General features: G+C 38.3%; 1 protein-coding gene across 9 annotated transcripts in view; it reads left to right on the forward strand.

The window, feature by feature from the left end:
• Positions 1–4,937: 4,937 nt before the first annotated feature.
• LOC113095942 (histone deacetylase 11) overlaps positions 4,938–12,324 on the forward strand; it is a 35,629-nt gene continuing 28,242 nt past the window's right edge. For 5 of the 9 annotated variants that reach the window (XR_003288427.1, XR_003288428.1, XR_003288429.1 and 2 more), the window contains exons 1-3: positions 5,849–6,038; positions 6,524–6,624; positions 9,808–9,924. Coding sequence is in view for 5 of the 9 variants with exons in the window: in XM_026261298.1 (XP_026117083.1) it covers positions 5,849–6,038; positions 6,524–6,624; positions 9,808–9,924 (408 nt within the window). In the remaining 4 variants the exon portion in view is untranslated. Of the gene's footprint in view, positions 5,204–5,669; positions 5,731–5,848; positions 6,039–6,523; positions 6,625–9,385; positions 9,413–9,807; positions 9,925–12,324 lie in introns of those variants that run through there. The other 4 variants (XM_026261302.1, XM_026261300.1, XM_026261299.1 and 1 more) reach the window with 4 other exon arrangements.

Raw genomic sequence — 12,324 nt, forward strand, 5'->3', positions numbered from 1 at the left:
ATAAACAGCTAATATTTGGCTTTGTTTAGAACTATTTTTTAAATCAATGTTATATCACACTCATCATGCTTTATTCTGAGTATCAGCAAGGACAAACTTTTGTTTGTGTGAAATCTCTATTATGTAACATATATCAGTCACAGTATCTTTGGTAATGCTCTAGCAAATAACATTTAGCATCTGTCTTTGAATATTTTGGGAAACCTTTCACCCCTCATGTCTGTGGTTGACATATAACAGACTCCTTCAAAACTCCAAAAAAAGTATGGCAAATCCCACCTGCTCTTTACTATGTTTACTTAAGGATCATGTTGTCACTGTTGACCTTGGGGATGATTTGACTGCAGATGGCTGAGCTTTCTATCTAGAATCCCATGATCCCCTTTAGTTTTGCTTAACATAAATCAAAGTGTTCTTTCACTCGGCAGAGATAGTACCTTTACTTAAAGATGAGGTCAGGCCCACCGAGCATAGCTTCCTTGCTCCAGAATGTGATGAAAATGCAAATCTCAGCTTTTAATTATGTATGCGGGTAACATATTTAAAACTAGCATATTTGACATAGTATCCTCAATTCATACATGAAACAAATCCCCAAAAGAGTACTCCATAAACCTTTCAAAATAATTTATTTAGCATAGCTAGATCCAGTGCATATTAGAGAAAATAAAGCTACTGTACCATAACATGGTCTAAAATAATTAGCACCTTTATATGATGTCATCAGAAAATAATCACTTCCTCGAGTCTCCATGGACCCCTGTTTATTTTTTTATTATCCATTTGTATATTCTACAAAACGGTAGCAAAAACTAGTTAATTATTCCCTGGCTATCCTTAGCAAACAAAGCCTCAGTGCCATAAAACAAAGAACAGGGTCTGTTAAAGGGGGGGTGAAATGCTCGTTTTCACTCAATATCCTGTTAATCTTGAGTACCTATAGAGTAGTGCTGCATCCTTCATAACTCCAAAAAGTATTTAGTTTTATTATATTCATAAGAGAAAGATAGTCTGTACCGATTTTTCCCGGAAAAACACGAGCGCATGGAGGCGTGACGTGTGGGCGGAGCTAAAGAATCACGAGCACCAGTAGGCTTTTGCGTTGAGAGAGTTTGGAAGCTGTGACAGCTGTGAAGGCTGAAACTGAACGAGAGCAGCAGCAGCAACGACTCGCTCCGAGCGGGGCTCGAACCCGGGTCTCCGATGGGAGGCGGACACACTAACAAGGAGGCAGAGATATTTTAAGCAGTTTTACTCACCGCCTGTGGTTCCAACACACGATCGTGACCCTTTTTCGTTGGGATTGCATCATCCTTAAGAAATAAACGATGTGCAAATCCGTCGTCAAACTGGGCTTTGTTTGTAAAACAAGCATCTTCGAAATGCAGGGAACAAACACAAACACTTGCACAACTCCGTTGATGCTCTGTAAAAATAAACTCCATTCACTGGTCCCTTAATGCTGTGTTTTCTTTGGTAATCTGTGCAGGGTTGTCTTGCCCTGGCAACCAAAAACAAACTCCTTTTGTGACATTTCGCGACGCTCTCACTCTGATCAGTGAATGTCTGTGCTCTCAGTGCTCTGCTATACGGAAATACTCCTTCAAACCTACAATTTAATTTTTGAAACTTTGTCCATGTTTAGCATGGGAATCCAACTCTTTAACAGTGTAAAAAACTCAGTATGCATGAAATAGCATTTCACCCCCCCTTTAACTAACCAGAAATTGTCATAACCTGGATTTTATTTTTTTACATTTTGCTGAGACAAAACAATTCAAGGTCAAACTAACTCATACCATTCTCAGAAACTGTAAACGGCTGTGCTGAAATGTTTTATCCTGACAGGCCCTTCTAGAATGACAATCAGATGAAGTAAGCTGATTTTGAACTCTTTAGCTGTCAGATTGTGTAGTACAATGATCTAATCAGGAGTCTGAGACTAAAGCCCGGGACACACCAAGCCAACGATCGGCGGTTTGCCATCGTCGGGCCGATGGGAAGCTAAGATCGGGCTAGTCTGGTGTGTTCCACTCGTCGGGCTCACATCGGCAGCAGTCGAGGCCGTCGGCGAGAGTGAGAGCTCTGATTGGATGTTCAGTTTAGCGAACGAGTCAGTGCCGAGAATTAAAGCAAAATTGATGAAAACCAGCATGTGAATGAAGGCGGTACATACATAAGGCTGTTTAAATGTTACGTGATCTTTCCCAATCATTCTAATACTAAAAATTATTAAAATTAAGTTATTAACCTTACTGATATTCAAAATGGTAAGCAAACGCTGCTTTTTTTACATTTCATACAGTGTATCTGCATTTATCTCATACTGTATATCTTTGTTTCGGTTTCTCTTTTGAATGACGAATATATACTATTAATAGCTGCTGATATGAACAACTCGTTCCTCTCACGTATGCGCAGAACGCACGTGTTAGTTTGACGTCGGCTTTAGTCTGTGCGGTGTGTTCCAGCGCAGCTTTTACCGTCGGTTTTCGTCGCTGCTACTTCTTTTAAGTCTGCTTGGTGTGTCCCAGCCACAAGGATCATTCTCAGTCCAGTGCCATCATATTCCTGTATGAGAAGACATTCCTTTATCTTCCTCCTAGCCCTGGTATATTCAAACCCTACATTTTAAACAGAGCCATTTATCATATTACTCTGTCACAAAGAGCTTCCAGACAGAACCTGGAGAACAAATGATTCATATTCCATGCAATGCACCGATGGCAACCTTTGATGTTTATGTCGCTTCATAGATGGATTGCACCAGCCCTCGGTATGAGAGTTATTCCCTAGTACTTCTTTGAAAGATCTTAAAATGGGAAGAGTTCACACCCACAAACTAATGAGTTTGTTTGGTCAACCTTTAGAAGTATCTCAGCGTGAGACTCCTGGAGGAAAGATATACAGCAGCAGCAGCTGTATCTCAGAAAACAACATGAGTGGCTCTATGGAACGACTTGTCCACACCTTTGCAGTCAACAAAGGAGCACAAAGCCTGGAACATTCACTGTAAGAACCAAGCTGCTGATGAAACATGGACAGTTGCTGTCTTCTCTCTTTGACTGTCGTCATGGAAACTGATCAACCGGGAATCGGAGGCCAGGTGAAGTGTCTGCTTGCCTCCAGCGAGCCATCTGAAAAATGACAACACAGAGCGCAACAGATGTTTTACAATCATCCTTCTCTGACAATTGCTCTAGTTAGATTTCAGAAGATAATCAATTATAATAATTAGAAGCAGACTTTGGTTAAGCTGATTGATTTTTAACCTTCCATCTACTAAAATGTGTAATAAATGGGTATAACAATTGTTCACTTTAAACTGATGACTATATCTTTTCATGAAGTTTCTTGTGGATTGTTTCTTGAATGTATTATCATAGAATTGGTCTGCCTTTCAGAGAAACAGAAAAGAAAATGTAATTAAATTTGATGTGCCATGTTTGACATCGTGCATACTAAAATGACATTTTAAAATGCCATACTAAAATTGGTTCTTGTGTGTCATTACCAAATGCAACATATTAGCGCAGAATCCACCCAATTCAAATGGAATCATAGGACTCAAAATATGAATTTTTTTTATTGTTCTTTGTGTTGTTATCTGTCCATTCGCCACTGGGCCCAGTGCGGCCGAACCAGTTGCACCTCCCTTAGGACGACCCTGAGTCACTCAGTCACAAAGACTTTAATTCTAGATGCACAATGTTAAGAATTTGCATATTTAAATGACTTATCAAACTTTCTAAGGCGAGGCATAAAAAGTGGCAGAATTCTTTGAGAGACTAAACAGGATGTCTCACATAACCAACAGAACAGTTTGATGGGGGCAGCTTTAGAGAGAAATGCAGATGAATCAGGCTGCATTATGAAGGGGTGATGAGTGTATAAATTATATTCACCTAAGGACCGGGTCAGTTTTCATTGCAGAGGTGGAGATACATGTATTTCTATACTCTCAGTTTCTTCAAATAAAAAAAACAGGCAAGTCTGAAGTCTCAATTTATGCAAAAATATTCCATTATAGAAAGAAGCTACTCAGGCCATGCCATAGGCTGCCTCAGCTTCAAAGAGCAGCCACAGTGAGACTGTACTTTGTGGGGAGTGCAAAGACCCATTACATTACATGCTAGCAGTGGGAGTCTTTAGATTACCACAGCCTGTGAAGGAATTAGGATACTGATAAAACTGCTAGCAATGAGGGCAGGGACGCACACGTTGCCGGGAATTCTCTTTTATCTATTGTACTCTGTTACGTAACGACTGGATAACGGTTTTTACTCACGGGTTACTCTGAGATGGAAGAAAACAGCTAGTGAGTAAGAGATCCAGCTTCACTTCTCACATCTCTGAGACTGGGGTAATGACGTCATTATTGCACAAGTACTACACGCACAGATATTTTTAGTAACTGCAACTCTGAGGACAGCAGTTAGGAGACATGTTTACCTTATGAAATAAAGGAGGTGAAGTACAAGTTTCATCTCTCATGAATTATTGGAGTTATGCTTATGTGCATCAATGCAAATGCATAGATTAAAAATGAGACTATTAGTTTTTCCTGACAGGTTCTCTCTAAATAACACCATCACATTTTGTTGTCCTCAGCTGAATTGGCTCAAAGTTCCTCAGCTGGTGTGGTTGCAGGTTTATTCTGAGAAGAAGAAAAAAGTTGCAACTAAAAGTGCAACTAAGCATTAAATAGTTTTATAAGAAGGAGAAAGCACTTTCCATGTCTTGTTGTTGATGTGAGCTGTTCAAAGGTCAAATTCCTCTGCCATGAAACTATATAATTTCTATGTTTCTGATTAATTTTCAATGCTGTATTGAATGATCTTTTACTTTTAATTATTATTATTAATGGATATTAATTATATTAAATTGTGAATTTTTGTCCGTATTCGTCTAATTTTAACTATCATAAAATCTAATTTTAGAAATTTCAGAGTTCAGCATTGTTGTCAGTTATGACGTAGAAAGGAGCGCGTGCGTAAGGAGCGCAGCCAGCTGCTCTTCAGGAAGGAAGGAACTACACGCAGACGATTTAAACGTGCGCACAATCCTCTTGTTTGCAAATGTTTAAGAGAAACAACTTTTATTCATTAAAAGGATTGATTCAAGTGTTATGTTGCTAATAAAAAACGCTTAGACGACGAATAATTTCACCGTAGAAATAAGAGAAATATAAAATGGCTAGCAGGTGAGTCGTGACGATTTCACTTGTATTTTCCCCCCAAGCAAGTCAAAACGGAATTGCGTTGTAAAGTGGAGTCCGGTTGTATCTTTCAACGAGTATTTGACACGTAGCGTTTGGTCCATTTTGTTTGTCCGGAGACTTCTGTAAGGATACAGTATTCTAAAGCGAAAATATTTCCTGCACAGTGGCGTCTTCCAAATTCGTAGCGCGCCTGCGCAAGAGAGGCAAGGCACTCTGGGATGTGTAGTTTTTGTCATTGAGAATTTCAAGGATAAGCTTGATACTACTGTACATACAGGAAAAAAAAGATTTATGTTATTAGAAACAATAATATTATTATTGCCATTATAATACATCTGTGTATGAATGCCAACAATAAAACAAAGCAAATACAGAGTCCTTACAGAATAACAATGTCACACAAATAGTGACTATTTTGCACTAATGTTGTTATTTGATGTGTTTCAAGCTAAAAATGTATATGCTGTGGCCACAATGTCCAAAAAAGAAGTTCCGAGAGTAAAGAAAGGGTACGTATTGTTTTCAAAACATTTCACAGCAGGCACATGCTGTCATTTTTCCACATAAGTAATGTTATATAATGTGCATTCAATTTTTTTAGATGCTTATATGTCTTATATGCTGCACATGAGCATGGTTATTAACATTACATATAAATCTTTCTACAGTTCTCACCAAACTGAACTTTACGCAGAGGTCCCTTCAACATGCCTGCCTATTGTCTATTCCCCAGAGTACAACATCACCTTTATGGGTCTGGAAAAGCTGCATCCCTTCGACGCTGGCAAATGGGGCAAGGTCATTCACTTCTTGAAAGGTGTGCAGCAGCACTGCAGGTGCAGTTTAACGCACAGGCACTCTGCCCAGTGTGTAAGGTGATCTATGAAATACAATACGAATGGATTGAGGAATCAAAGAGCTGTACAGGAATGGAGGGTGGTGGGGGTGGGGGGCTGTATAGTCGGAGGGATGTAGAGAAGGATAGAGAGAAGAGCAATCAGTGAGGCAGGGATAATGAAGGAAGCTGAACTCCCTTCGGGAACAGGAGCAAGAGGATGTTGACTTCTCAGCTGCTGCTGCAAGGTCAGGGGCAAAGTGTAACTCTGGCAGCTCTTCAGATAAACTAGTAAGCGGTGCAAGCTCTTTTCCCTCATTAATTCACTTAACGGTACAGAACGTCTACAGTTCATAAAAAAAAAAATTGCTGAGTTTCCACGGCTCACCATGTATTTTTATTCAACTGTCAGATATTTATGTTCATATTCATTGTTGCTTTCATATGATACTTTGATTTGTTTCCAGAGGAGCAGTTCATCACCGATGAGGTCATTGTTCTAGCCCGGGAGGCCAGCGAGGCGGATCTTCTAGTGGTTCACACTGCGCGCTACCTGAACAGACTCAAGGTAGGGATGCAGTGTCTGCTGTGTCCGTGCCCTGTGTTATCACTTATTTTCCTGGCACCCATAATTCCATATACTGATGGCAAAAGGTTACTATAAGCAATAGAAATAGCCAATTATAAAAGCAGCATTCTGATTATCTGATTGGTTTGTACTTTACTTCAAACAAGCTTGCAATAAACGTAAAATGTACTTACTGTAGACCTTCTAAGAGATCAGTGCCAAAAGAAGAATCAGTTTTAATCTATCATTGCCCCATTATGACTGTGTGGACATTTCCTACATTTATCAAAAAGACATCTAGACTTCTCATTTCATCTCCCCAGCAATGAGCCAGTGACCCACAGAGGAAGTGTACAATAGCAAATTGCACTGGATTACTCAGAGAAGGCCTTTATTTCAATCCAAATCAATCAGTTCACAGTCTTCTGCAAAGATTGCAGTCTGCCAAAAGCTCTAAAAACACCCATGAGTCAGTTGCCCCATCGTGCAGTCTGCACATTTAGAACAGTTTAAAGGAGCAGTTCACACATAAATAAAAATTCTGTAATTATTTACTCATCCTCGTATTTTTCACTGTGTGTGACTGATTTGCACAGACGCTATTGGAAGAGAGCTGCGCAGGATGATGACATCACTGAATCGTCAATGAATTGACTTTAGCTGGAAAAATTACTTTTATTCAGAGATGTATAAAGTACTAGAGACCCATACTTGAGTAAAAGTACAAGTGCTCTATCAAAAAAGTGACTTGAGTAGAAGTAGAAGTGCTCTTTAAGCACCACACTTAAGTAGAAGTACTAAAGTATTCAAAAATGTTTGTACTTAAGTATTGCAAGTAGTCTATTTTAAAATTTACTATTCAAGTACAGAAAGTAAAAGTACAAGTATTGTGTTATGTAGTTATTAAAGAAAGTAGTCAAAAGTTTGAACATATTGTTTTTACTATTTCAAATGATAAACCTAAAGGACAATCACAGTTCCTTTGACTGTAACTTTTTGTAAACAAAAAACAGATTAAAGGGTTATTTCGCCCAATTTGCAAAATGATGTCATTAATAACTTACCCTCATGTTGTTTCAAACCAGTAAGACCTCCGTTTATCTTTGGAAACCAGTTTAAGATATTTTAGGTTTTGTCCGAGAGCTCTCAGTCCCTCTATTGAAGCTGTGTGTATGGTAACAGTTAATACTGTCCATGTCCAGAAAGGTAAGAAAAACATCTTCAAAGTAGTCCATGTGACATCAGAGGGTCAATTAAATATAAAAAATAGCAAAAACTACGACTTTATTCAGCATTGTCTTCTCTTCCGTGTCTGTTGTTAGACAGTTCAAAACAAAGCAGTTTGTGATATCCGGTTCGCGAAAGAATCATTAGATGTAACCGGATCTTTTTGAAACAGTTCACCAAATCGAACTGAATCGTTTTAAACGGTTCGCGTCTCCAATAATCATTAATCCACAAATGACTTAAGCTGTTTACTTTTTTAATGTGGCTGACACTCCCTCTGAGTTAAAACAAGCCAATATCGTGGAGTAATTCATTTACTCAAACAGTACACTGACTGAACTGATGTGAAGAGAGAACTGAAGATGAACACCGAGCCGAGCCACACAGAGCGCTGGACCGAACTGATTCTTTTGGTGATTGATTCTGAACTGATTCTGTGCTAATTTGATGAGCCCAGGTAAACCGAAGGCTTGCAATCATCGCCAATGACGTCATTACGTCGTGCGCAAAAGAAACGGTGAACTGTTTTCTTCAACCAGTTTATTGAATCGAACTGTTAGAAAGAACTACTGGTGATCCGGAAACCGATGTAACCGGTTCTTGGCTCGTGAACGAGTCATTATCTGGCTCGGCTCAGTGTTCAACTCTCTCTTCACAGCAGTTCAGTCAGCACGCGCAATCTTCTTAATCGCTTGATTCGCTCAATGATGTGCCAGCTTCATCAAACCTGCCATCTACAGTTCTGGCAGTGGTAATGTGGGTAACGAGTAACGATGCAGCACATAACAAAAATAACGGAGTAAAAGTATTAAACTCATCGAAAATATGTACTGAAGTAAAAGTGGAAGTAGGGGGAAAAAATAATACTCTAGTAAAGTACAGATACCGCCTTTTAGTACTTAAGTACAGTAGTGAAGTAGTTCTACTTTGATACTATACATCTCTGCTTTTATTGTCCTCTAGCATTATTGACAAACTATTTTTACAATCAGAGCCATGAGGACAAAAGAAAAATGTACTTTCTTGCTGTTTTGCGGCATATAGCCCTTTTATTGTATCAAATTCAGTTGACTTGTTTTTGCTTTGGTGCCATTTTTTCAGTACAGACACATTGTCGCTGAAAAGCAACACAGGAATCCTGTCCTGTCCTGCCTCAAAATGAAGATCTTGAGTAATCATAAAATCTATATTTTTACCCAGCCCTAGCAAGAATGAATGACATAATACATACAGTACGTGGTAGGGTGTGCAAGAGAACTGACGATTCTTCAAAATTTTACATTTTGTGTTCATTAAAATTTATGTAGAATCACGAGGGTGAGTAAATAAATGACAGTTTTATTTTGGGGAAAACTTATTCCATTCAAATAAGCATTCGATTTCCTGAATTATCCATATGTGAATCCATATTTGTTGATGCATGTGTTACTTGAATCATTACCACTGCTCTCTTCTCACTTATGAAGTGCAGCTACTTTGCCACCCTATAAATCGGCTCTGTGTATGTATTCTCTTTTTCCCTTAATGCATGCAGAACGCTATCTTGGAGGGCTCCAGAGAGGTATCTGTGTTCTACTATGACCGAAATATTTTGTACTTGCTTCACACATTCCTCTCTGTTAAATGCATTAGCACAGTCCATTTATCCTGCTTTAACATTTTGCCACCAGTTTGCATTTCCACTAAATTACCCCATGTATCAAATATTTTTCACTCTCAGAGCAAGATCGGAAACCTGATTTATTGTACAACTCTCCATCATCCCCTCTATAGATTTCTGTTTTGATTTCTGATATTTACAGCATGAACTTTTTTTTTATTTTATTTGTCACAATATCCAAGTAGAAATTATGTCACGATATTTGTTCATGATAATTAAGAAGTCATAGTAACTGTAATTTAGACCCAGAGAAGCATGAACCTTGAAAAATGTGCATGTGATTTCTTCCCTCTCAGTGGTCGCTGGTGGTTGCCACCATCACAGAAATCCCACCTCTCCTGTTCCTGCCCAACTTCCTGGTACAGCGCAACGTTCTAAAACCTTTGAGAACACAAACAGGAGGAACCATTATGGTAGGTTTCAAATATCCATTTTACCCAGAAATTTATATATGGAGGTTAAAACATGCACAATTAAGGAATTCATACTGACTTCTTTTGTACAGTGGAATGGCATGTGGATTTAGATTTATTGAAGAGTTTCATATCATAATCCAGCACTGTCATCATGTCCTATGAGATCCGTAACAAATACTATATTTCTTCTAGTTACCTTTGGTTTTCTTGACCTCTAGTCTATAAAATCCTAAAGGAAAGTGTACATTATTTCATTTGGAATTTCTTTATTATTAAAATCTTGAAAAATTCTAATGATATATTTTTATCCTAATCTACAATCTAGCAACAAGAATCATTCTAAAATAATATAAAACACAAGTGAGTTGTTTTGGAACCTCTTGCACATCTGGGCATTCAAAGGCAAGTGCTCGGATCATAGTCAATACAGTGGGGAAAAAATGAAAAAGTCCTGCACACTGGTGTAGCAAATATTTATGAGGTCTTTGATCGAAATGAGATTTTTAGTGAATTCAGGCAAATGGCTGAAAGGGTCTTTGAAAAAATTGTGGCTTTATAATAAATACTTTCAAGGTACAACTGTGAGACCTTTTCTATTTTAATAGAAAACATAGTCAGACTACTATGATCAGCAAAAGAATACAATTCACCTGTAGGGCATAAAAAGGAATAATAATAAAATAAATATTTCAGGATTTTAAAGTTTTATAGCTGCCCAAGTAATTTAATTTTAACAATACAATACAAATAGGGTTCTGATAGATTATGCATCTTTACATAAAGACTTAAAAATCAAAAGAAAATCCTTCAGTTTATCCAGTAGTGTCTCATGTGGTCCTGTAGGTCTTAAGATTGTACAAGCTCTGACAGGGTTTTATTCAGTAGCAGTTTTCAAGCAAGTAGCACAGAAACATTTTAATAGAAATGGTGTACACATTGCTTTCAGTAGGTTTTGTACAACACCAGGTGAATAATGCTTGGAGAATGTAATACAGTGAGTCATCATCTTGCTCAGGCTCCAGCTCCATGGAGTATTGTTCAAAGTTTTGCTAGGAATAGGAACATTTGGTGACAGAAATTTGTTTGTTAGGGCCTAGTTTGGGTCTCTCATTGGCATAACTTAAAATAACCTGGGAGGGAACAGCCGGTAGGGAAGGCTCTGAACATCTGTGATAGAGACGCTTGGAGGATTTTCTCACAGGTAACGCTTCTACACTAACACTAACAGCCTCTTTTGAAGCGATCATAGAAACAGACACATTACTTGCTGCTTTTCTGCTTGGGAGTTAAATGGAGGAACAAAAAGAAATAAATAAAGGCTGAGAGTGCTTCTTTAATTCCTAATGAGTTTTCAGTGTTTTATTTCTCAGAGGAATTTCTGTTTTCGGATCTTAATAACCTGCTTGAATGTTTGTGCACTTCATCCCATGACAGTTTCCTCTGTAAGAAATGCTTTCTGATGTTTAAATTGTTGTCTTTAAATATTTTACATGCTTAAATTTAAGCAGTTAGTACACAATGAGAGCACAACTGAGAATTGCCACCACTTTGAAGACCATTTGGTATTTATACCAAGACAAAAAGAGTGCCAAAGTATTTAACCGTAATAACTGATTTTTACATTTTCTCAGAAAAATATGAGAAGTGCTTGCTTGTGAAAAATCACTACCATGATGCTAGGGTAATCTAGGCAGGGCGAGTCTTTGTGAAATTTCAGAACAACTGAACCAGTTCCTATGAAAAAAATTCAATGTTGTTTTGAATAAAATCTAACTTTTTAGGTGAAGCATTTGAGGCATTTACAGGCACATCTTAATAAATCTTAATAAAAATTAGAATGTCGTGGAAAAATGAATTTCAGTAATTCAACTCATTGTGAAACACTGGGCTTCCATACCACCTCAGCAGTGCCACAAACTGATCACCTCAATGCCTTAAATCGGCATAGCAGTAAAGCAAAAGGAGCCCCTACCAATGCAATGTTTACAGTATGTATTGACCTCATTCTCTTTTATTGTATAGTGCCTCACTGTATCCTTTTTCTTTAGAGAAAAGGATGGACAAGTGGCATTTAATTTTTATGGTAATCAGCATTATGCCAAAAATGCTGTTGATTGAGCTGAACCCAGGAGATTCCTTTAAGGCATGTCAGTGTTAATCTTCTATCAGCTGCACCATCTTGAGGATGTCCTTCCCTCTTTTCCGTCCTCCCTGTTATTCCAGTGATGTAAAAGACTGTAGTAAACTACTTTGCAATATGCCAGGTGTTCTCCGCAGTGCATCTGCGCTCTGACAGACTGCACTGCGCGGCAGACAAACTCGCGATGAGGGTTCTCCACACGTCCCTCTCAGCCCGAGAACATAATTATACCTCCCATTGAGCCCTTCTCAGGGCCT

The sequence above is a fragment of the Carassius auratus genome, unplaced genomic scaffold (assembly GCF_003368295.1).
Source record: "Carassius auratus strain Wakin unplaced genomic scaffold, ASM336829v1 scaf_tig00215808, whole genome shotgun sequence".
Classification (NCBI taxonomy): Eukaryota; Metazoa; Chordata; class Actinopteri; order Cypriniformes; family Cyprinidae; genus Carassius; species Carassius auratus.